Source organism: Pyrgilauda ruficollis, unplaced genomic scaffold (assembly GCF_017590135.1).
Source record: "Pyrgilauda ruficollis isolate IOZ18807 unplaced genomic scaffold, ASM1759013v1 scaffold250, whole genome shotgun sequence".
Taxonomy (NCBI): domain Eukaryota; kingdom Metazoa; phylum Chordata; class Aves; order Passeriformes; family Passeridae; genus Pyrgilauda; species Pyrgilauda ruficollis.
The window spans coordinates 49,600-73,418 of NW_024523823.1; the positions used below are offsets into that span (position 1 = coordinate 49,600).

The window sequence follows — 23,819 nt, forward strand, 5'->3', positions numbered from 1 at the left end:
GAAACTTCAAAATCAGGACGCTTGGAAGTGCAGCCAGGCTGTGAGTTCCCTGTGGCTTTTGGAGCACCTGGCACTGCCTGTACTGGGGCTTCCTGAGGTTTTACAGAATGTCAAATAATCAAATTCTGCATCCTCATGCCATCAGTGCAGGGTAAAGCCTGGTTTGGGTCTTGCCCCTGCTGAAACCTGTGGAGTGTGGGGCAGCTGCAGGCTCTCCCTTGGACATGACCACATTTCCCTGATTCTCATAGCTAAAGATAGAGACTCCTGTTTTCTGATCTGACAGACTGACAGCTTTCCTGGCTGTAGAATTACCCCAGTTCCCGGGTGGTGCAGGTTTGTTCACCAGCATCCCCACTGCAGGGGGAAAGGTCTGACCAGGCTACAAGGCCATGACTGGACTGGAACAGGGATTAATAGTGGTGTTTAATGTCCAAACCATCATTTTAACGAGAGGAACACAATGGCCTCAGCCAAGGCATTGAATGTGATCCTTTGTGCTGGTGGAGGTTTGTACAATGCATCTGCCCCTGAGTGCCCGCTTGGGTTTCAGAATTGTTTGGGTTGGAAACAATGCAGCAGGAGTTCATTGTCCTCCCAGAGAAATGATGAAAACATCCAGAACTTTCTCCCTGCCCATATGGGAAGAGCAAACATGAGGAGTCTGTACTACCAGATGTCTTAAAATTGAGACCACAGCCTCAAAGGTGGGAAGGGCAGACCTTGCAGGGCAGGTCGTTCTCAAGTAGCCTTGGGAAACATCTTGGGGTTTATTAAAACTGGGGTTGTAAAAAGCTTGTGGCTCTTATTTGGGACTAACAATCCCATTTGTGTTCTGTTGTGATCAGGCTCAGGAAGCCTCTGCAGAGCAGTGGCTTTGCTGGAGCAGAGGCACGCTCTGTGCACTCAGATTTTTGGTATTCGTTCTGTTCAGAAAGGTCTCTGCCTTTAGTCCAGCTTGTGGAACAACAGATGAGTACAAGTATGCTAAAAAAGCAGGTTTGACAAATGACAAAAATGGCTTGTGTTTTTCCTAGGTAAAAATCAGGGAAAAAAAAAAATAAACCTGGGCTAAACCTGCCTTTTGTAGTATCAATGTATGTTTTTTTTAAAGTGGGGTGTTCTAAACTGAGTAATCAGAAAAAACAACTTTGAGATTACACACACAGAACGAGGAGTTAATTTTTTGCCCTATATATATATGTGTGTGTATATATATATATATATTCACTTTAAAGCTGATTTCTGTTGAAAACAATGCACTTATCTAACAAGCTGTTGTTTGGTGCTGAGCTGTGGTGCTGCAGTCAGGTGCTGTGCCCCGTTGTTCCCAAGCTCTGGGAGCCACGGGGGCAGCCCTGCACACACGGGCACGGGGAGCCCAGCAGTCTCTGCCCTCTGATAAACTCTGTTTGTGCAGCTTCAGCAGGGGAGCCTTCCTTCCTGGCCTGGCCTTTGTCACGCTGCACGTCAGGGCTCGAGCCTGCAGGTCAGAGCAGGCTCCAGCCAGAGTGTCCCCAGCCCGTGTCCCCAGCCTCCCTATATATATGTGTATATATATATATATATATTCACTTTAAAGCTGATTTCTGTTGAAAACAATGCACTTATCTAACAAGCTGTTGTTTGGTGCTGAGCTGTGGTGCTGCAGTCAGGTGCTGTGCCCCGTTGTTCCCAAGCTCTGGGAGCCACGGGGGCAGCCCTGCACACACGGGCACGGGGAGCCCAGCAGTCTCTGCCCTCTGATAAACTCTGTTTGTGCAGCTTCAGCAGGGGAGCCTTCCTTCCTGGCCTGGCCTTTGTCACGCTGCACGTCAGGGCTCGAGCCTGCAGGTCAGAGCAGGCTCCAGCCAGAGTGTCCCCAGCCCAATTCACCTTGAGCACTGAATCCCTTGGGTCCTTCCAGTGGGGTAAATCACCTGGGCACTGAATCCCTTGGGCTCCTCCTAGCTGGGTAAATTCACCCTCAGCACTGAATCCCTTGGGGATCCTTCCACTCTGGGTAAATTCACCCTCAGCACTGAATCCCTTGGGCTCCTCCTAGCTGGGTAAATTCACCCTCAGCACTGAATCCCTTGGGCTCCTCCTAGCTGGGTAAATTCACCCTCAGCACTGAATCCCTTGGGTGCTTCCAGCTGGGTAAATTCACCCTGAGCACGGAATCCCTTGGGCTCCTTCCCCCGTGGTATAAATTCACCCTGAATCCCAGAGGGGATAAATTCATCACTGAATCCCAGAGCAGCCATGGCAGGGTTCCCTCTGTGCCTCCTCCTGCTCTGCAGAGGCCACGGGCACACAGCCACCCCAAACACCGAGCATTCAGCCACATCTGCAGAAAATCCATGGGAGGGCATGTGGAAAGTTGGCAGAGCTCTTGGTGGAAGGAAGTGGGAAGAAAGAAAATCATTAGCTAAGGCTGGCGGGGATGCGTGGACTCGAGGTCGTCTTATCTGTGGAAGTTCTTCTTGCCCCCTTTCTGTTGTTTTAACCACTTCTCCGAGTAATCAGAACTTTTTCCATGCCTGCAGACTGGGAATGGAATATTTCTGAGCCGTGTTTTTGAGCTCTGGAGGTGTCTCTCTGCTTTTGGCCTGTCTCCTGGGCAGGTGGCGGGGCAGGCAGGGCACTGATGCCAGTGAGATCCAAGGAGTGCCATCCCTGCAGGGCATCCAGCTCCTGCTATGTGCCCAGCTCTGAGCATGCTGTTAGGTGATGTATTCCTCTTGCTAATTTACTCAATTTGTCACTGATTCCAGCAGAGCTTGATGAGGGATGTCAGCTGGAGATTAGTCCCAGATGCCTGGGCTGACCTTAGCTTTATCAGCTGCTTTCAATACTGTAGCCATGAAGCACTTGCAAGTTTTCTGGTTCCTCCCATGATTGATAGGCCAGTTCTGAAGTGGCTTTCCTCCTGGTTTGTGATCCAAGAGGATAATGCCCTGCAGCTGTCCCGCAGCATGATGCTCTTGTGCTGAGCACTCTGAGGCTCTGCTGGCTCCCTCCCAAGGGCAGTGTTTATTCCAATGGCACTTGTGCTCTGCAGGCCTGACCTCCCACTGCTCCACATCTCCTGAGCAGAGTGAAACCAGTGCCTCAGTGCCCAGGGGTGTGTTAGGAGAGGTTTAACCTCTCCTAACAGGGGTGTGTGCAGAGCTGCAGGACCTGTGGCAGTCAGCTTTCTGCGCTTGGCAGAGGCGTTTGCTCATTTTGAGTCTGGTTTTGGGGAGCTGTCCCGGAGCTCTCAGTGCAAGGGGTGGGCTGGTGGGGAAGATCTCTCCTGCTGGCCTCGTGGCCTCTTCTGCTGTGCTTGCCACTGATTTGCCATCCTGTGGGAAGGGGCTGCAAGGTGGCATCTGCCCTGCCTCTGTGCACTGAGCTTCTTCAGAAGGTTGTGTGGGCTCCCAGCCTTGCAGAAGCTGTGTGGATTCTGAGGCTGAAGGCAGCTTTCCCCTGATCAAGAGCCAGGATAGACCTGGGGATTTTTTATCCTAAATTTTGCATCTGCTCCTGCCTGATGTTGGGGCTCTGCAGAAGGTATTGGGGAGCTCACTGTGGTTGAGTCTCTCCTTCAGACACACTGTAGGGTCAGGCTGGGGGAAGGTGCTCCTTGGATTTCTAAAGTGCATTTTCATTTCAAATAAAGAGAAAAGGAAAAGAAACACCAAGCCCCCTCTTCCTTTAGAGGGTGAGGGTGGAAGGGCTCTGTCCTGGGCTGGTCACCTCAGGAGCCCTCCTGGGTGAGGTGGTGCTGCTCCTGGTGTGTGTGCCAGGGCACGGGGCACTGCCTGCCTGCAGGGGAGTGAAGCTGGCAGGGCAGGAGGCACCTTCACTGAGCCCTGGAGCCAGCAGCCAGCCTGCTCTGCTCTCAGGCTGCTCTCACGCTTGGGCTCCAGCTCTGCAGGAGCGCTGCTGGTCATTTTTGCCCATCTCCTTTAATCTGCATTGAAACCACAGAATCACAGGATAATGAGGTTGGAAGAGACCTCTAAGATCATTGAGTCCAACCCATGTCCTCACACCTCAACCAGACCTTTGCACCAAGTGCCATGTCCAGCCTTATTCAAACACATCCAGAGATGGTGATTCCACCACCTCCCTGGGAAGGGCATTCCAGTGCTTTATTATTCTTTTGGTGAAAATATTTCTTAATGTCCAACCTATCCCTTCCCTGACGTAGCTGAGACTGTGTCCTCTGGTTCTGCCAGTGCTCCTGGAGGAAGAGACCGACCCCAGCTGTGTGCAGCCTCCCTTCAGGGAGCTGTAGAGAGCAATAAGGTCACCTCTGAGCCTCCTCTTCTCCAGGCTGCACAGCCCCAGCTCCTTACCCAGGAGCACTCCGTCTGCAGTTGTTGGATCATTCTCCATTGTGGGGCAAGGAGATGTTTCACTGCTTTGGAGCTCCTCCACGTGGAAAACGTGGGGCATCCTGTGGGAATGGCCTGGCACTGGGTGAGCACTTGGGGCTGGCTTGGTGCTGCTCTTTGCGCTGAGTTTTCCTTCATTTCAGCAGGGATGAGTTAAAAATCCTGCTCAGCATCCCGGCAATTCCAGTGTCCTTTCTCTGAGGTGCTAGCCCCGAGCCAGCAGGTGAGAATTGGTTTTTATCTGGTGGAGGTGATGAGAGGGTGAGGAGCTCTGCCTCACTGCTGCGTTTGCTGGTTTTCTCTGTGGATTAAAGCCTCATTTGTTGGTACCCACAAGGATTGTGTCACGTTCCTGGGGTGGGTCCGCCTTTTATGAAGTGTAGGAGCAGGAATTGCCAAGGAGATCTTAAAAGTGGCAACAGCTGCATGGAATGTAACACAGGTTTTTAATTTCTTTTTTTAAACGTTTTTGTTTTGGTGTTTTTGTGGGGTTTTTGGTTTTCTTTGCTTTGCAAAATGGACTGGAAATGTCAATTTCGGGTGTTTACTAGCTAAAATGACTATGTTTTATAACATAGCTCTTTTGGACTTTTTGTTGGTGTTTTTGTTTTGGTGTTGGTTGTTTTAGTTGTAGGGGGTCTTTTTGTGTGTTTTTGTTTTGGTGTTGGTTGTTTCAGTTGTAGGTATTTTGGTATTTTTGTGGGGTTTTGTTGGTTTCTTTCTCTGTGAAATAGACTGGAAACCTCAGCTTGAGGTGTTCAGCAGCCAAAACAGTGTTTTATGGGGATTTGCTAAACCACCTCAGGAAATTGTGGCAACTGATGTGTGTTTGTAATGAAAGCTGTTGATATCTATGGAAAAGGGTTGCAATGGTGTAAAAACTTGGGGAAAATGAGACTTGCTAGAAGAACGCAGGGGGTGAGTGCTACCAACAATTTCTGAAGGCAGTATTTTAAAAAACCCTGCTTAGATTTTGGATAAAGGGAAAACAAACAACTGTGGAGTCTGAAACAGCTTCTGCCCTTTCATTTTCTGCTGTAAGTTTGCAGAGCACAAACACATTGTAGCAGGAAAAGTGTTTGGCTTGGCAGGGATTTGTTGGAGCCATGGAAGTGGCCTTCCAGCCTCCCAGTGCTCCAGGCTTTCCTAGACGTGCAGATTTTATGGCTATTTTATCTATTAGCAGGATTTCCTTGCTTTTTCCCAGAGCCACGTCTGTAGGAAAATAATTTGGTGGCGTTGTCCCTATAACTTGAAGGTTTTGCTGCAAGTTTGGGTTGTCTGGCCCCAAAATCTCTGTTTGTGTTGCTGGGGCACTTGGATTTGGGATTTGAATAGACAGAAATGTTAATTACGAGTGCAGAGAGCCCAGTGAGTGCTGTGAGCTCGGAGAGCCCGGAGCAGTGCCCTGGTGTGTGGCACTGGGGACTTCAGCCCCTGCTGTGAGCTGGAGGCAAATTCTCTAATTCCTACAAGAACATTTTTGTTCTGAAGCTCTGTTTGATCTCAGGTGACTGCACTGCTGTGCCTTAAACACGGTGGGTGAAGAGAAGGGTCACTGCTTGGGAGGAACAAATGGCTTCACACTCAAATACTTCCAGGGAAGGAGACTTTTATCTCCTCACAGATAACAGGGAGGGGAAAGCTGGGTGCCTATCATGTGAATATAGTTCTTGCCTGCCTTGTATCACTGCGAGTTCTCAACACATCTGGGCTGAGAGCAGTTCCAGTAACATTCAAAAGCACTATTTTGGTTGGCACACTGGGGCTGTGCTGGATGCCAATTAGTAATGGCTCTTGGAAACAGCCTGCCTTAAAACTGTCCCTGAGCCGTTCCCCGGAGAAATTATTCAATTAAGTACAGCTAAAATTAATGTCCATGGGTTTTGTTCGAATCAAACAAAATAAGCAGCTGGAGAAGGGAAAACTTCTCAGTGTGTGCTTTTAAAATAACAACTCTTAACTAATAACTGTGTGAGCTGGAATTGATAGCAGTGTTTGTTTTCCCAGTGTGGCTCTGTAGCTGGGGATGAGCTGCTGAGGGACACCCTTGGATGGTCCTGTGTCACCTGCAGCATTCCCCAGGCACCATCTGCTGCTCCTGGACCTGCTTTTGAGAGGATGAAGGGTTCTGTGTCACCTCCAGCATTCCTCAGGCACCATCTGCTGCTCCTGGACCTGCTTTTGAGAGGATGAAGTGTCCTGTGCTGCCTGGGGGTGTCGAAGTCTGACCCAGATTCAGTCAGATATTTTAGGATGGACGGACGGATGCAGTGTGGGGTGAGGCAGTGGGCCTGGCCATGTCCTTGGAGCAGGTGGCGAGGTTCTCTGTGGCAGAACAAGCAGGTTCCTCTTGTTCTGGCAGGTGTTAGCCCTGGGGCTTTGGCTGGGGGAGGCGTGGGCTGCTCCTGGTTCTGAGCTGGGTGCTGGGGCTGCTCCTCGCTTCCAGGGGCAGGCAGAGGGCACAGGCTCTGGAGCAGCTCCTCCTTCCCAGCCTGTGCCCCTGTGGCTGCTGTAAGAGCTCCAGGAGCAGTCCTGCAGGTGAAGAGCTGCTGTTCCTCTGGAGGAGCCCCTCAGGCACAGGCTGGCATGGCCTGGAGCTCTGCTGGGAGGAGCAGGAGCTGCTGCCAGGACAGCAGTGGGTGCCTGGCTGTGACCTGAGCAGGGCTGGGCTGTCCCCAGGCAGCCCCTGTCTGCAGGGCAGGGACAGGGCAGGGGACACGTCCTGTGCCACCTGGAGCCCGAGGAGCTGCAGGGGAGGCACTGGGGTGAGACCCTGCCTGCAGCTCTGCCTCTCCTTTGTAACAGGAATATTCCTGTGGGAATTACAGAAATTCCTGTAGGAATTATAGAAATTCCTGTAGGAATTACAAACTTCCTAACAGAAATATTCCTGTAGGAATTACAGAAATTCCTGTGGGAATTACAGAAATTCCTGTAGGAATTACAAACTTCCTAACAGAAATATTCCTGTAGGAATTCCAAAATTCCTAACAGAAGTTGTAACAGAAATATTCCTGTAGGAAGTACAGAAATTTCTGTAGGAATTACAAAATTCCTAACAGAAATTATAATAGAAATATTCTTGCAGGAATTACAAAAAGCTGCCTCCAGTTCACATCCTGACACCTTCCCAGCAGGAGCCCAAACAGAGCTTCTTCACCCTCCAGGGGCCATCAGGATCCCTGTTAATTAACAGAGTAGACAGCTGGAACACAGAGGAGCAGGTTGGTTTGGCCCCTTGGAGAAGTTTGGCTTTTTGGGGTTTTTAGTGCTTGCAGGAAGTTCTGCCAAAGAAGAGATTACATGTCCTCAGTTGAATTGGGCTGGTGGAGGGAGGAATCTTGGTGTTGGCTGGGAATGCAGAGCCCATCAGAGCAGGAGGGCTGCTGTCCCAGCCCTGGGCACTGCTGGGCTTTGGGCTGAGCTGCAGGAGAAGCCCAGCAGGGCACTCCTGTGTTGCCTTTGGCCCAGGGAGCTGCACACCTCGCAGGGGCTGCAGAAACCTGCCACAGCTGCAGCCAGGGAGACAAATTAGGATTCCTGGCTTGGTGGTTTTTACTGCATTTTTTTCGCTTCTCACTCTGCCTTGACATTAGAGCTGGCACATGGTGCTGGGGTTCTTCAGGTTTCTGATGTACTTACATTAGTTGCAATCTTCATTTCATAGCCCTGGCACTTGGAACAATGCTTTGCTTTCTTGTTAACATGCAATTATGGGGTTTGGACGTATAGGGGTTGGCATTCCCTATATGATTCATTTCTTTGGTATCCAGCTCTTCTCTGAGGCACCAGAGACCTGAAGGAGGGAGGGAAAGCCTCCAGCCTCTCTGTAATTAGGTTTGTGTGGGGATTTTAGCTCTCAGTGTTTTCTAAAGGCTGACTGGAGTGTCCCATGACTCAGTGGGGTCGGCCATGGAGGTGCATTACTCATTGATAAATGCTATTGAGTGATCCATACATTGCAATCCACAGAAAATCCAAACAATGCTAAGGAAACGTTGGGTCAGCAGCACCACTCTGCTGAACTGATCAGACCCCAGCTCTGTTTCTCTCTTCCAGTGCTGAATTTCACGTGGCCACCTCTGCTTGGCTTTCTCTCCACAGACAGAATGGGTGCAGGTCAAAGATGGAGTTGCCCAAACCAACTGTGGCTTTTTATGCATTTTAAAGAAAACAAACGGGGAAAAAAAATCAATTAGTGTAAAGTCACATATGCAAAACTCTAAAAAACCTGTTCCACTTCATGGCAAGAGATGGTCATCCTTCCCAAAGAATTCCGTGAGTTAGGGAGAGGATTTAAAAAAGAAAAACCACGGCCTGGCAGAGGGAGGTGAGGAGACCTGGAAGTGCCTCTGCCTTCCTGCAGGGACTTCCCATGGGGAATGCTGGGCTGCCTCAGCTCCTGCTCAGCTCCAGAACCTCCTGCCTGGCTGGTGGCAGCACAGGGACACGTCTGCAGGATGGGGACAGCTGTGACAGTGGGTTTTGGGCAGTCCCTGCTGATGGAGCAGCTCCTGGCCACGCTCACCTCCAGCACTGACCTTCAACCTTCTCCCACTCCGAGCTGAGTGCTGCGTGTGGGCGCTGGGTTTTATCTTCTGCTTCAAGATCCTGCTTCCCTGAAAGGAGAGCTTGGCAGAAGGTGTGTTCCTGGCTGAGCTGTGGTTTGCAGAGCTGTGTTACAGGAGTGTCCTTTGGAAGGTCACCAGCAGCCAGCCTGCCTTCCCCGGCTGCTCCTCCCGCCGCGGGGACCTGGCTCCTTCCCTCCTGCCAGCTCTCTCTCCATCCCTTTTTAGCCAGTTCCTTGTATAGCCAGCTGAATGGGAGGTGATGGAACATGGAATTGCCAGCTTGAAGGGCAGGGGGGCTGCAGGTGGGTCAGGAAGGGTGGGAACCTGAGGAGGACCAGTGCTCTGAGGACTTCCTTAGCCGTGGCTTACTGGGGGCCCACCTTTGAAATCCAGTACTGATGTTCAGCTCTGCCTTATCCAACACGGATTTCCTTTGGAGTGGGGAGAGATATTTCATGTACAGGGAGCTTGGGCACTGTGCTTGGGTGTCACCACAACAGGGGGTTTGTGGGTGCAGGGGATGGAGGGATGGATGGGTGGATGGATGATGGATGGATGGATGGATGGATGGATGATGGTTGGGTGAGGGATGGATGTTCCTCTTCTGGGGGATCTGCTGGGCTGGACTTCTGGATCAGCTGGGAGTGGGGTCAGAACTTCCTTATGCTTCCTCTCTGTTCCAGCTGCTCAGACCTCCAGGTCCTGCCATGAGCCCTCCAGAATTCCCCAGGCCTCAGCTGAGACATCAAAGGGCTGGGTGCTTGTTGAGCAGTGGGCTGTGTGCTGGGTGAAGTGCCCTGCTCCCCTGGAACCTGACTGTGTCACAAAACATGTTTTTATATATATATATTTAGAGAAATGCTTCTTCCAGGATGTGCAGGGCAGCCCTTGGGTTCAGCAGTGAGTCCTGGCAGGGGGATGGGAAAGGAGAGGCTCTACACAGAATCCCAACTGCAGTGCCTTGGGCTTTGAAATGATGACAGAAAATTTCCCTGCTCACATTTGTTCTCATTTAGCTACAGCTTGTTCACCAGGATGTTTTTCAAGGAGGGTCTGGTCAGTGCTGGCAGAGGAAAGTCTCCAATTTCCCAAGCATGCTTATCACTTTGTCCTTGACAACGATGGGAACTTGCAGCACTTTTTTTCGTGGAGAGGCAAACATGAGCAGTCCTGCCCTTGCAGGCAGCATTGTCCTGCTCTTCCTGTGTGCTGAATCACGCAGGACAGATAAAGTTTCCCCAAAATATTGTTGGCTTTGCAGATGTCAGACCTGGGAAAGTTGGGTGGAAGGGGGAGGAGAGTGAATATCTGAGCTGCAAACTGAACAAACCTTGTAGCTCAAACAAATGCCTCCCATCCCCTGGGAGAATGTGTGTTGGTGCAGGATGGACAACACTGAGTGTAATCATATTGATGAATAATAGCTTCAGAAATCAGGAGGGTTTGTGTCTGGCACAGAGCAGGCTGGAGGGGTGCATGGGTAAAACACAGGGGAGTGGTGGAGCTTTGCCCTGTGCCCTTCCTTCCTGGGCATTCCGGGATGGTTTGGGCTGCAGGGCAGGAATCAGGAGCTCATGCTTTAGGAAAGCTGTGTGTTTTCAAAGTCCAGGGTTTTTTAGGTGCTGATATCATTTTCCATCACTGGAGATGAGTGTTTGTGCAGCAGATGGAAACATGCACTGCGAGCATGGTGCTTCAGTGTCTCAGCTCTCCGGGAGAGCCAAACCTCCGTGCTCCATGTGCCTTGGACATCTCCTTTGTGCTGCAGAACTCTGGGAATTTTATGTGGGTTTTGTTATCTCTGTGTACAATCAGACTGGTTTTATCTGTATTTGATACAGTGCTTGTTCCTTGATAAGACTGAGAACATAAACACCCTCCATAATGAACATCTGGGGCCTGAGGGAACAGCTGGAGCTGTGTCAGGAGAGCTTTAGGTTGGATTTCAGGGAAAGGCTCTTCTCCCAGAGGGTGCTGGCACTGCCCAGGCTCTCCAGGGAATGGGCACAGCCCCGAGGCTGCCAGAGCTCCAGGAGCCTTTGGACAGAGTGGGAATGCTGGGGGTCTGGGCAGGGACAGGAGCTGCACTGGGTGATCCTGGGGGTCCCTCCCAGCTCAGGAGTTTGTGACCTGCTCTGGGAAGGTGAATGGTGCAGAAAACCATTCCCATGCAATTCCTGGTGTCACAGGGATGACAGCAGGGAAGCTGCAAGGACTAACTGCACACACTGGCATGACTCTTGTAAGGACAGGTCCTTGTGTCACAGGGAAGTTTGGGAAGCACAAGGAATGCCCTCTCTCTTCACTGTCATTCCCTTTTTCCTTGTAGAGACAGCTGGGAAATCTTCTGTTTGAAGGAATACAATCAAACCAATAAAGGCTCAATATTAAGGGCCCTGTCCTGTAGGTGGATTGTGTTCTTCCAGTGTTCTTTAACCCACTCAGGGTTATGATCCAAACTTTTGGGCAGGATATCACTTTGTCTGCTGTGTGGTCTGACTTCTGCTTTTGTTGCTCAGGGTCCTTGAAGGCAGGGTTCCCTCAGGGCAGAGCTGCAGTGCCAGGAGCTGCTGGGGCACACAGGAGCCCAGGGCACGGCCACTGTCCCCAAGGCTGGCTCAAAGGCAGGCAGGACTTACAGAGCCCGGGATCACCAGTGGGGACAGTGCTGGGTGAAGCAGGGCGAGAGGCCGTGCAGCAGCTCTCTCTCTTGGCTGCTGCCTCTCCTGATCTGCCATGCACGATGAAGCCTCTCCTACCTGCAGGGCCGAGGGCAGCCACACCTGGTGTGTGCAGACAGCAGAAGCTCTGGCTCTGTGTTCTGGGGAAATCAGAGCGTAACAGGCAGTGAGAGGGAAATTCAGTGCCTGAATGTGGCTTTTCATTTTGAGCCATCCCATCAACCACTCTCAGTGTAAGCCTTGTACCAGCTCTGCTTTCCATGACAAAATTAAAGCCATCAGTTACAGGAGGTTGAGGGTGGCTTGGCTTCAAGTTTTCCTTTCTCCTCTCTTAAAATTTGATGTAGGGGAAACTTTGCCCTCTTTCCTTTTTCCAGAGGACCTGGGCTGCAGGGAGAGCTGCCAGACCCACAGCTCCAGGAGGGAACCGAGGCAGGATTTGTGGCCTCAGTGGCTGCGTGGTCAGGACTGCCCTGAGTGCTCCCAGAAGCCTTTATGAAGATGGTGGATGTGGTTTAGTGAGGGTGTCGTGACCAAGTGTTGAGATGCTGTTCCAGGGACTGAAATTCCAGATTTCCTATAGCACAGACACTCACTTTGGCTCAGTGAGGGAATTCTCAGCTCTGTGGCTGCCACCATCCTGTCCTCCCTGACCTCCTAGACTGATGCTGCTGTTTCAGGCTGTATTTTTTCCTCCACTTCAGGCTGTGCTTTCTCCTCCACTCTTGCAGTGGAGCACTGCACTGAATCTGGAGTCTCGGCTGTGCTGTCTCCCAGGATTTGCACCTTTCAGTGGTGTGAGCCCTGCTGTGTCCCACTGGGGGATGCAGCTCCTTCCATTCTGGGGCTTTCAGCAGGGGGGCGGCTGAGCTGGGTGCTGTGGGCTCAGACTGAACGTGCCTGTTCCTCTCTCCCCAGAGATCATCGATGACCTGACCAGCCTGGTGGAGAGCACGGACGGCCGGCTGCGCAGCCAGACCCGCCACGTGAAGGTGGTGGAGAGGAAATCCACGTCGTGCGGTAGGAACTGCAGCACAAACCCCCACCCAGGGCTGCCCTGGGGCTGAGCTGGGCCACAGGCTGGGCAGGGCTGCACAGCAGAGCAGGGATTTGTTAAAAGGATCTCCTCCGTGGATCAGCACAAGATGAACCCAAATGGTCCCAAAATGCACGAGCGCTCACGGGGTCTCTCCCTGGGATCAGCTCTGCTCCATGTGCACATTGCAGTTCAGTGTCCAATTCCAGCTCAGCCCCTGCACTCCCATCCTGCTTGTTTTTCTCTCTCCAGCCCACGGGGTTTGTCCTCTTGGGCCTGAAACTTGTATGATTGTCCTTGGTGCCCAGCTGGAGCAGGAATTGTTTTGTCTCCCTGCCCTGTGCAGAGAGCTCACCATCCCTTACTATGAAGCTCAGAACTGCACAGCTAGGCAGCACAGAACCTGAAAAATATGTCAGCTAAAACTTAAGGCATCACCAGGGCCGTTCTTCACTGATGAGGTGCAGTTATTAACTGTTGCTAATTGCTGTGCAATGCTCCCCCCCGAGGAGAGCTTCTTTCACAGGCACAAACCCCAGCACTCCAAAGATCTCCAGCAGCTCTGACTGGCTGTGCTGAAGTGCTGCTGCAGTTAATTTCCTTGAGCCATTTGACTGCAGCGTTGCACAATGTCCTGATTGTAAGAAATGGTTTGAAATTAGAGCGGTGCATGTTAATTAGCTTTACACAAACTTGCTACCAGCTCTCACAAAGCTGGCACAGCGGGGAGCAGGGCCACAGGAGGTGTCCTGCAGGAATGAGCTCCTAACCCAGCAGCACTCAGAGTCTGCCAGGCATGAAATCCTTCCTGGTGACTCCTGCAGTGATGTGCAAGCTGCTCAAGCTGAACTGACCTCCCTGTGCAGAGGGCCAAGGACAGACAGCCACAGGCAGGTTTGGATGGAGAGCTGGGGTTGGTGGCTCTGACCAGGAGAGGATGCTGTGGATGGTGGCAGAAGATGTCTTTGTGTGGGGAGAGGGACTGGCTGACGGATGAGGTCCCTGGGGAGGTGGTGGTGTTAATTCTGGCTCTGGTCCCCTGGGTTTTACCATGCTAGAAGATTCACAGTGCTCTACAGAATCTTGACTTGCACTCAGAAGTTGTTGGAATTGGGTTTGTGCAGTTCAGTGAAGAGAAAGGCAAGGGCTGACGTGGTCACAGCCTGGTTGTGGCTGGTGGGAGGGTTCACTCTGTGGAGTGAGGCTCTACTCTGTGGAGTGAGGGTTCACTCTCTGTGGAGTGAGGATTCACTCTGTGGAGTGAGATTTCACTCTCTGGAGCGAGGGTTCACTCTCTGGAGTGAGGATTCACTCTGTGGAGTGAGGTTTCTCTCTCTGGAGTGAGGTTTCACTCTCTGGAGTGAGGTTTCTCTCTCTGGAGTGAGGTTTCTCTCTCTGGAGTGATGTTTCACTCTGTGGAGCGAGGGTTCACTCTCTGGAGTGAGGCTCTGCCTGCAGAGCTCCCCACCTTAGCAATGAAGCATCTTTCCAGCACTGACAATTCCAGGGATTTATTTGGTTCTCCATCCGTGATGAGGTTTTGAAAGCTTGGTTGATGGAGGTTGATGAAAACCTGTGGCTTCTTCTGGAGGTTAAAGTTGACTTGTCAGAGTCATTTGTCTCCGAGTTCTCCCGTACCAACTGCAGATGGAATTAAAGGCGTGACTGCAGAGTTCATGACTGACTCTTTTATTTTAGATCTTGAATGTTGATGCAAGATGGATTTAATTTAAAACTAAGTGCACTTGAATGATGCTGAGCACCCCTGTGTGCCTTTGGAGTCTCCCCTTAATTCCTGTGGCTTTGTTTTCCTCACGAGTCCGGGGCAGCTCAGCTTGACACGGGGGGTGGGCAGGGAGTCAGTCCCGTGGGGTCCAGGAGGCATTTCTCCCCAGTTTTAGGTTTCCTCGTGCAAGTGCAGCCCCAGACATGTTGCATGATGATGAGGCTGTCTCTCTAACTCGGGAAGCCCATCCTGGCTGCCTGGGGAATTTCAGAGGAGGAGGAGGAGGATGGGAGAAGGAAGGCTGGGAGGATCCTGGCCTGGATTCCATGGAGGTGACCTCTCTCACCCTTTGCACATTGAAAAACATTTGGCTTTGGTGAGAAGTGCTGCCTCTGGTGCCTGTCCCCTCTGCTCCCATAGGTCTTGCTGTGTTTGCTTAACAATTTGGGCAGAAGTAACCCCGGATTGCCTCAGATGGCTGCTTCCTCCTGCCCAGGCTGAGCTCTGCAGCAGCCCTGCTGAGCACCCTGGCTTTGGCAGCATTGCTCCCATCCCCTTCCAGCCCTGCCCCTGGGATGAGCCGGTGCACTGGGATCAGGAATACCCTCCCTGTACATGTGGTTAGCCCTGGGATGAGGCCAAGCAGCAGGAAAACTGCCAGGGGGCCCTGTCACAGTGCCTGTCTGTCATTTCAGCTGGTCACATCCTCAGGAACTCTTTGGGTTTGGTGTCTCACTTTGGATTTCGGGCAGGGTGAAGTGCTCAGCCCTGCCCCTCACTCACTCAGAGCCAGTCTCCCCTCTGCTCCAGCCTGTAATTGTTTTTTTCTCCTTTTTGAAATCGTGATGTCTTTTTGTTGTGCTGCTGAGTGCTGTGCTGGAGCCCGGGCTGTGGGTACGAGCAGAGCACACTGGCTGCAATAATGGAATAATCCCTGTTTTACAAGCAGGAATGTAATGCATTAATGGGTGTGTCTTTGTTAGCAGCCAGTATCATCATAAAATCAAAGTATTGCTGGTGAAGCCCAACTTTAATCAATATTTCATCATCTCCCTCTATGCAAACCTCGTTTCCAGCTGTGGGGGCTGCTCCCAGTGCCCCCTGGCCTTTGGGCTGTGCCCTTGGCACTGCCAGCCTGGCCCAGGAGCTGCCTCAGCCTGGCACAGCCCCTCAGGTTGTGCTGGGGGTTGTTCATTCACAGCTTACTTTCAGTGCCATTTCTCTGGCTGTCCCAGAGCTGCTGACGGTGCCAGCCCTGGCCATGCCCAGGGAAGGCTGTCCTGTCCCCCAGTGGCCTCGGGCAGCCCCACCCTGGTGGCACTGGGCACTCCCAGGGATTGCAGGGGAAGGAAAACCACGGGATGGACTCCAGGCTGCTGCATTTATGAAATGATTGTTGAAAATCATCAGCCATCCGCAGGCAAATGTTTGCACACTGGCTGGCATTGTTTCCTCCCTTGCCAGTGAGTGCTGGCCATTGGGAGGGCTGCTGGGACATACAAGTTTGTTAGATTTCAGAAATTTGCATTGAGCTTTCTCCAGGGTGCTCACACAGCTCAGCAGCCAAGTGTCAGGCTGCCTGAGCAGCTCTGCTCCAGGAATGGCTGCGTGCACAATCCTCACTTCTCAGCCTCACCACTGATGCTCTTGGGGTGGTTTCTCCTCTCTCTCCCAGGCTGGGCACCTTTAGGGCTTTCTGCAGAGTAACACTCACCAACCATTTCTCAATGAGTGTTTTCATTAGAAACTTTAACCCTTAGAACTTCCTCTCAAGAGCTGCATTAAAAATTTTGCAAATAAATTGAAGTGTAATTAACGTAGAGATGCTGGGGGAAACAGGGGTTTGGTGCTTTGGGGTAACTTTCCCCCATCCCTGAGTTTTGCAGTGGGATTTTTTGTTGGGTTCTTTCCCCAAAGACCACGAGTAGGCAGCTCCCTGCAGGGAGGATGGTTAAGGCAGGCTTTGGCTGTGATAAGAACATCCTCAAGTGCTTGTGTCTGGAGCAGCCAAGGGGGTTTTGGTAGCTCAGGCCACGGCTGGCAGGTGGGACCTGTGCAGAGGTGGCTGCACCTCAGCTGTGCCATGTGTGGAGTCAGAGAGGCTCTTCAGGTCCTGCTGAAGGATGAATTTTGGGGAGGGGAGCTGGGCACTGCTGGTTCTGCTCCTGGTGCCACCCCGGCCACTCTCTGGAGTTCTCCTGCAGCCAGGGAGAAAAGCTGGCTCTGCAACACAGAAAACCATGACTTTGTCACAGTAAAAACAAGCAAAAAAAGGAAAAAAGAAAAAGGAAGAAAAAGAGGGAGCTTTTATTTCTGATAGACGAGCCCGTGTCCATCCCCTCCCAGGCAGCCTGAGGGCAGCAGATCACCTTCTCCCTGCGTGCATCCCTTCAGATAAACGAGAGGGAGGAGCAGCCACAGCAAATCCCCTCCTGGGGCAGGACCTGTGTCCCGGAGAGCCCTTTGTCCCTGTCCCTGTTTGCTCCTGTCCCACAAGGTGGCAATGCAATCCAGTCCCTCCTCAGCCCAGGTGAGGGCTCAGCTCCTTTGCCTTCCTGCCCAGGGAGGGGCTGGGATGCCAAAGGCAGGGTGCAAACTACAGCAGATTAATCTGTACCAGCTGGGTTGCTTTTTTTCATCTTACCAAAACACCTGAATTAGAACCAGGGCTTTGCTAAACCCTTTAACTGGAGTTTTTGGAAGGTTTTGTTTGTTTTAAAACGGGGTAGCTTGGATTATATAAGGTTTCCTCTAGAAAATAATGATTCATGCAGGCTGGGGCCTTTTCCTGCCAGGTTCTGTGATCTCTCTGTTCTGAGTTTTGCTTCTTTTTGCCATGGATTTAATTTGTTTTATAAATTACGATGGCAGCTGCTCAGGTTTGTTCCTCTGACGTACCCTGTGTGTTTAGATGAGCAAGTCCCCATCCATTTGTTTTTTGCTCAGTGGAGAGGAGGAGCTGGCTGAGTTGCCATGAAATCAGCCTTTCCTGCAATCTGACTCTTGGGGAAGTTACACTGATATTCCTGACAAGTGCCCTGCTCTGAGTCACCTGTGCAGCCTTTGGGGGGATGACATTTCTTGGCCTGGCAATTTAGATGTTTTCCTGAGATGGGGCCGTGCTGGTGGCAGTGTCCCCAGCCTGCTGCTCACTCCTGCAGTGCCCTTGTGCCCTCCAGCCAGCTCCTGGCCTTGCTCTGCCTCCTCCTCCTCCTCCTCACACTCGCTGTATTCACGTCCCAAATATTTGCTCGTGCTGAGGTGTTGGAATGGATTCAGCTGATGAAAGAGGATGGGCCTAAGCAGTCACAAGAACGATTTTTTTAGTAAAAAAAGGTGGTTTGGATTTGCTTTATGAGTCCCAGGTGGGGAGCACAGCATGTCCTGTGCTGTCAGCCTTGTGTGTGTTGAGCAGGAAATGATGGGACCTTCTGGGTCAGAGGATCCCTTCAAGATGAATTTCTGAGAACAAGCTTGTTTTTTCCCCCCCATTACTCCTATTGGAAGGCTGAAATGGTCATAAACTTATTTCCAGCCTGGACCTGTCAGGGGTACTTCATGATGCCCACGTGCAGCCCTTGTTCTGCTGTCCTGAATGGTTCTTTCCTCTTTTTTTACTTTTTTCCTCAAATGTGTGTGTCCAAGAGATCACTCAGTGTGCCCTCCCAGCTTTGTTTTGCAGGGCTGAACAAGTGTCTTTACATTTTAATCTCCTAAGTTAATCTGTTTCTTGCCAAGTCTTTTTTTTACACTTCTTCCTACTTAAACCTTTTGGGTGTTTAACCACAGGAGCCAAGTGCAGCATCCCTGGAGCTGCTCACAGCTCTGGCTTTCTGTAAGCCCTGTAACCTGGCTTGTCCAGCAGCTCCAGCCCTTCTCTGGCTCCTGGGAATACTGCAAGTCCAGCACGTTGATGCCTCAGTCATTTTGGTTTTGAGCTGTTTGCTTGGGCCTTTCTCACTCTTGAACATTTTCCACTCAAGTTCATTTTCTTTCCAGCTCACATCAAAAGCTATTGTTTATCCCCAGAGCGTGGCTTCCTCTCCCATCCCATGGAATTTCAGCCTTCCTCCATTCATCTTCACAGTTACCCACTTTTTCCCCTGTCCAGTCCCAGCTTTCCTGTGCTGGTGCTGCTTTCCAGCTTTGTGTCAGCAGCAGATTTCATTAGCACGCTTACTTCTTGTGCCAAGGTCATTAATAAAAGCATTTAATAAGCTCAGCCTGCTGACCATTCCTGGAGGAGCTCTGGAGTGACCTCCATCCATTCTGAGCCTTCTTTCAACGCCACTTCCCCTTCCACCAGTCTCCTGCCCTTCCAGCTCTGCTAATCCCCAGTTTTCATTCCAGGCTTTCCCATCTGGGGCTGTATCACTCTGCTGAAGCCTGTGTGGGTAGGATCTGTCTCACATCCTTTGTCTACAAAATTCACTACCTGAGCAGCTAACCTGCTTAGCTCTGTGTGATCTGATTTCCCCTCAGTGCACTCCCAGGGTTTTCTGCCCTCTTTCCTTTTTGGCTTCATGTTCTCATTAGCCTTGGTTTGCTCTGGAGCCTCCGTCCTGCCCAGGCTGCTCAGACAGGCTGGGGATGCTCACAGCTCTTTCTTCCTTACATTTTGGGGGTGGCAGTTGTGTGGGTGCTGCAGTTCCCCTCTGGCTCTGGAGGGATCCCTAATTTTGGGATATGTGTCCAGCTAAGGCTCAGGGTGCCTCAGTCCTGCACTTCATTCCTGATTTAAAGACGCCTGAGAGTGGCACTTCTGGGGCTGTGAGATGTCAGTCAGGCAGAGGCTGAAGCCTGGAGCAGTGAAATGCCATCCCCCCCATCAGGAGACAGGGAGAGGGGGAGCAAAAGGCAATCAAGATCTTCTTAATTACATTTGCATATGCAGCTGTTCAAACAGACTGAACTCCACCAGTGCCTGTTCATTCCTATCAGGAGATTTGGAGCAGCTGTTGTCAGCCCACGTAGTGGATCCTACAAATCTGGGGGTGAAATAAGCCCCTGGGCACCCTGCTCACCCCAGCTGTCCATCACTGCAAAAGGCCAAGCAATTAATTGGATTTCAATATTGAAAAAGTGGAATTGTGTGAAACACCCAAGCGCGACTGCTTACAGCTCGGTTTCCAAGGATACGTGTTGCAGAATTAAATCATTAATTTATATTTCTGAAAACAGTGATGAAATGTGTTAATTTGTACATTACCAAAGAGGCTCAAACTTGCCTCCTTCTGCCTTTTCTTTCCTAATATGCTCAATGACAAAATAATTGCTGTCCCTGATCTGGAGCTGAAACACAACGGTGTTCAGGCTCGGGGATTTCGTGCCACGTTAAAACCGAAATTAGGGGGGAAATCAGCTGGGTGAATTGCTGGTAGTAATCCCTGCAGACTGAAATTCTGCCTTCATCTTTGGCTGAGCCTTTTGCAGCCTCCCTTGGGGGTGCTGCCCTGGATCCCCCGAGGCAGAGCCGTGCTGAGCAGCAGTGCCCGGGCAGGCGAGGGGCCAGCATCTGGAATTGTGCTTGCCCAGCCCCGGGCACTGCAGGGACACAACAATGCACACAGGATGTGGTCAGGGGGAAATGAGTCTGCTAGGGACAAGTGGTCATGTTGTCTCTTCAGGGCTTTGTGAGATGCATGGAGGATGCTGATCCCACCAGAATCCGGGGATATAAATCAGCAGGGGCTGGGATCTCAAATATTTCTTGTTTTGCAAATGGGCACGTGGGGAGAGCAGTAAGAAAGCCCTGCCCTTGTGGGGGATTGGTCAGGACTGGGGCCAGGGGGGCATTTCTGGTGTTGCTTTAGGAAATGTACTGACTTAAAGTGAAAATTGAGACTTTTGTGCAGCCCTGGGGAAGATACCTTCAGTGTCACTGTCACCTGGGCTGTCTGCCTGCCCAGGCTCCAGGGCTCTGCACCCTTTGCTCAGTGTCACACGGAGGGGGTGGCTGCTGGATGTCACACGGGGGTGCCAGGGCTCACGCTGAAGCTGTTTGCAGTGACTCCCACACCTTCCTGGGGGAAGCAGAGGGGTGGCACTGGAATGTCACAGCTGTTTGTGAGCCCAGCTGGATGCTGGTGGCAGGAACAGAAACCTGGGCTGGGCAGGGAGGGGGCTTCTTTCTGCTGCAGGATGGCCAGGCTGTGCCAGTGGCTTCGGTGTGACATTCTGGTGGGTCCTGGGCTCTGTAGGAGTGGCAGGGCTGCACTGAGGGTCTGTTGTACCACGGCCCCAGGTGGATTGTGACACCCAGTGTAATACTTACCTCCTAAACATTCCAAAATCCTGCACCAGAACCCGGCTCTTTTGGCAAGGAGAACAGTGCCACCAGCTCTGTTTCAGTGGAGCCTTCGTTTTGCAAGCCCTGCTTTCTGAATCCGCCTGGTTGTTGCATTTCCCTGCCAGGTGCTTTGGGGAAACTTGGGAAACTTGGCTGCAGTTTGCAGTGGCCTTTTGAGGGAGGTGCTGCGGGCTTGCACCTCACCTTGAGGCCGTTGTGTGCCCGATCATTGGTGATGTTTGTCCCTGGGGCTGAGGGAAGCAGGGGATGTGCAGGGTGTCCCAGCCTCTCCTTCCCACCCCTCTGTGCACATCTTCCCTCCATGCTTGCCTTTCCTGGCGCTCCTCACCGTGCCATGAGTTGGCAAAAAGTCAGGATTGCTGCCAGTCCTGCCACACTGCAGGCAGGGCATGCCCACCCTTGGTCCCTGCAGGCAGGGGATGCCCACCCTCAGTCATTTCAGGCAGGGCATGCCCACCCTTGGTCCCTGCAGGTAGGGGATGCCCACCCTTGGTCCCTGCAGGCAGGACATGCCCACCCTCAGTCCCTGTGCCAGTTCTGCCCCATTTCAGGCAGGGCATGCCCACGCTCCCTCCCCGGCTCTGCCAGGCCATGCTGGGTGCACAGAGGGCCATCTCCCCTCTGCCATGCCCAGCCAGGCCCCGCTGGGGTCTCAGAGCCCAGGGGCACAGACCTCTGGCTCTGCTGCCCCAGCAGGAGCTCAGGAGCTGCTGGGCTGTGCTGGCTTTGCTCAGTGCCCAGGGCAGGGCACTGCTGCTGTCCCTCAGCCCCAGGTGCCAGGGGGGCTCTGTCCCTGCTCTGGTGACACTGCTGCTGTCCCTCAGCCCCAGGTGCCAGGGGGGCTCTGTCCCTGCTCTGGTGACACTGCTGCTGTCCCTCAGCTCTGGGGGCTCTGTCCCTGCTCTGGGTGACACTGCTGCTGTCCCTCAGCCCCGGGGGCTCTGTCCCTGCTCTGGGTGATGCTGCTGGTCCCAGCCTGCCTCCAAAACCGCGGGGGATTTTGTCAAGGGTTGTTTCAGCATTGCCTGCTGAACGCTGCTGCAGCTCCTTCCCCTGTCAGATTTTTAACAGATTCTTCCTTTTTGGCGGGGGGAAGAGCTCACTGGAAGCTCACTGGGAAATGTTTTGAATGTTGGATGATGCCAGGGAGGGTTCCTGCTTGCGGTGGATCCTGGGGGTGAATGTGCACCATCAGCCGGGGGATTTGGGTGTGAATTTCCCAGGGTCTAATCATCTCATAAAGCTGCTGAGTGTGACTCCTTCCCCAGTAATCTACTTAACTCAGTCATCTACCCCTCCTCTTGCCCCCCGAGCTCCAGGTTGTTTGCATGACAAGTAGCCCGGGATTGTCTGGGCTCTGGGGAAGGTGCTGGGAGTTAATTGGAGCAGCTGGAGCTGCTGGTTTCCCATGTTCACTGGCTGAGGAGCAGAGCTTTTATGGGCAGCTCTATTCCAGGCTGCACCGTGTGTTTTGATAGCTAAAATACTTAAAATCGCCTTCCAAAGGATGTTTTTTTTCTCCACCAAAACGAATCTCGAGGGAAAATGATGTTTGGTAGCTCTAGAATTATTGGATTTGCAGATAGAAATGCTGTGTTAATGGCAGCTACTGACTGATGACCAAAGCAGCTAACTGGGAGATGTTCTTGGCAGCTGGTCCTGCTAAAAAGCTCCCCTCCAAGCCATGGAAACCACAGTGAACAATATCAAAATAACAAAAAAAAAGCTGCTAGTAAGCAGGAACTAATCACTGCATCCACCTCTTCATTATAAAATTAAGGATGCTCCATTAGAAGCGTTCCCTTTTAAATTTTATTAGGATTCCCTCCCACCAGACCTTGATTGTGCTAAAAATAAAGGGATAAGCATGCCTTCATCTCTGTTTTTAATTTGCCTGCTCCTAAAGCCAAACACTGTGAGTAAAATTCCTGCTTGGAGATGGGCTCTGTGATACGTGGTCAGCCTTGGATGGGAGCAGAGGCAGAAGGAGAGGCTGAAGCACTGGATAACCTGTACAGGTTTTATTTCAATTACTGTCATCTTCTGTGGCTTGCTTGAAATCAGCCCCTGGCAGGGCTGTCCCTGCAGCCCCAGTGCTCTGCACCTAGTGTCATTTCATGGAGCACTTGAGGAGGTTTTATTAAGGTTTTATTCCTGCTGTAATGCTGCTGTGCAGCTTTTGAAGTGATCGAGGCAGGAGCTGATGAAACCTTAAAAAAAAGTTGTTTTAGCATGAGCAGAGAGTCATGGAAAGGCATATTTGTTTTGTGACTCAGAAGGATGTAGCTGGCTTGGGAGTGTAATTTTAGCAGAATTGTATCACTTGGTTTGAGTTAATGCTTTGCAGACAGCAGAGTCCTCAAAACAATGTAAAGTCTGGGGGATGAATGGGGATCTTCCCAATCAGAGCCCACGTGGAGATGGTGGGAAGCTTTCCTAGGCAGCATTTTCTCTGCAGATCCCCTTCCTTGGAGCCCATCCTCAGGTCTGGGGTAGGAAATGGGCACTGGCAGGAGCAGAACCCTCCCAAAGCCATGGCATCAACAGGTCTGGGGTAGGAAACAGGCACTGGCAGGAGCAGATCCCTCCTGAAGCCATGGGTGATCCATGGCATACTCCAGGTCTGGGATAAGAAACAGGGACTGGCAGAGCTGGCAGGAGCAGAGCCCTCCCGAAGCCATGGCTGATCCATGGCATCACCAGGTCTGGGATGGAAATGGGCACTGGCAGGAGCAGAACCCTCCCGAAGCCATGGGTGATCCATGGCATCACCAGGTCTGGGACAGGAAACAGGGACTGGCAGGAGCAGAACCCTCCCAAAGCCATGGCATCACCAGGTCTGGGATGGGAAACGGGCACTGGCAGAGCTGGCAGGAGCAGATCCCTCCCAAAGCCATGGCTGATCCATGGCATCCACGGAGCCTCCCGGGAGCAGGGCAGGGGCTGGAGGTCAGCTCAGGCCAGTTCCCTGTCCGTGCTGCTCCCAGCCCCAGAGCAGGGCCCTGGGCAAGGCCAGGGTTCCAGCAGGATTGCCCGGGACCCCAGGAGCTGCCCTGCCCTTCATCCCGTCCGTGCTGGGCGCTTGGGGGCTGCCTGCTGGCCTGAGCATTCCCTTTCTTCTGTCAGCC

General features: G+C 52.0%; 1 protein-coding gene across 1 annotated transcript in view; it reads left to right on the forward strand.

The window, feature by feature from the left end:
• Positions 1-23,819, forward strand: part of STX8 (syntaxin 8) — an 83,632-nt gene that overhangs the window by 42,494 nt on the left and 17,319 nt on the right. Inside the window, exon 7 of the mRNA XM_041470942.1 lies at positions 12,538-12,639. Within this exon, the coding sequence (XP_041326876.1) occupies positions 12,538-12,639 (102 nt within the window). The remainder of the gene's footprint in view (positions 1-12,537; positions 12,640-23,819) is intronic.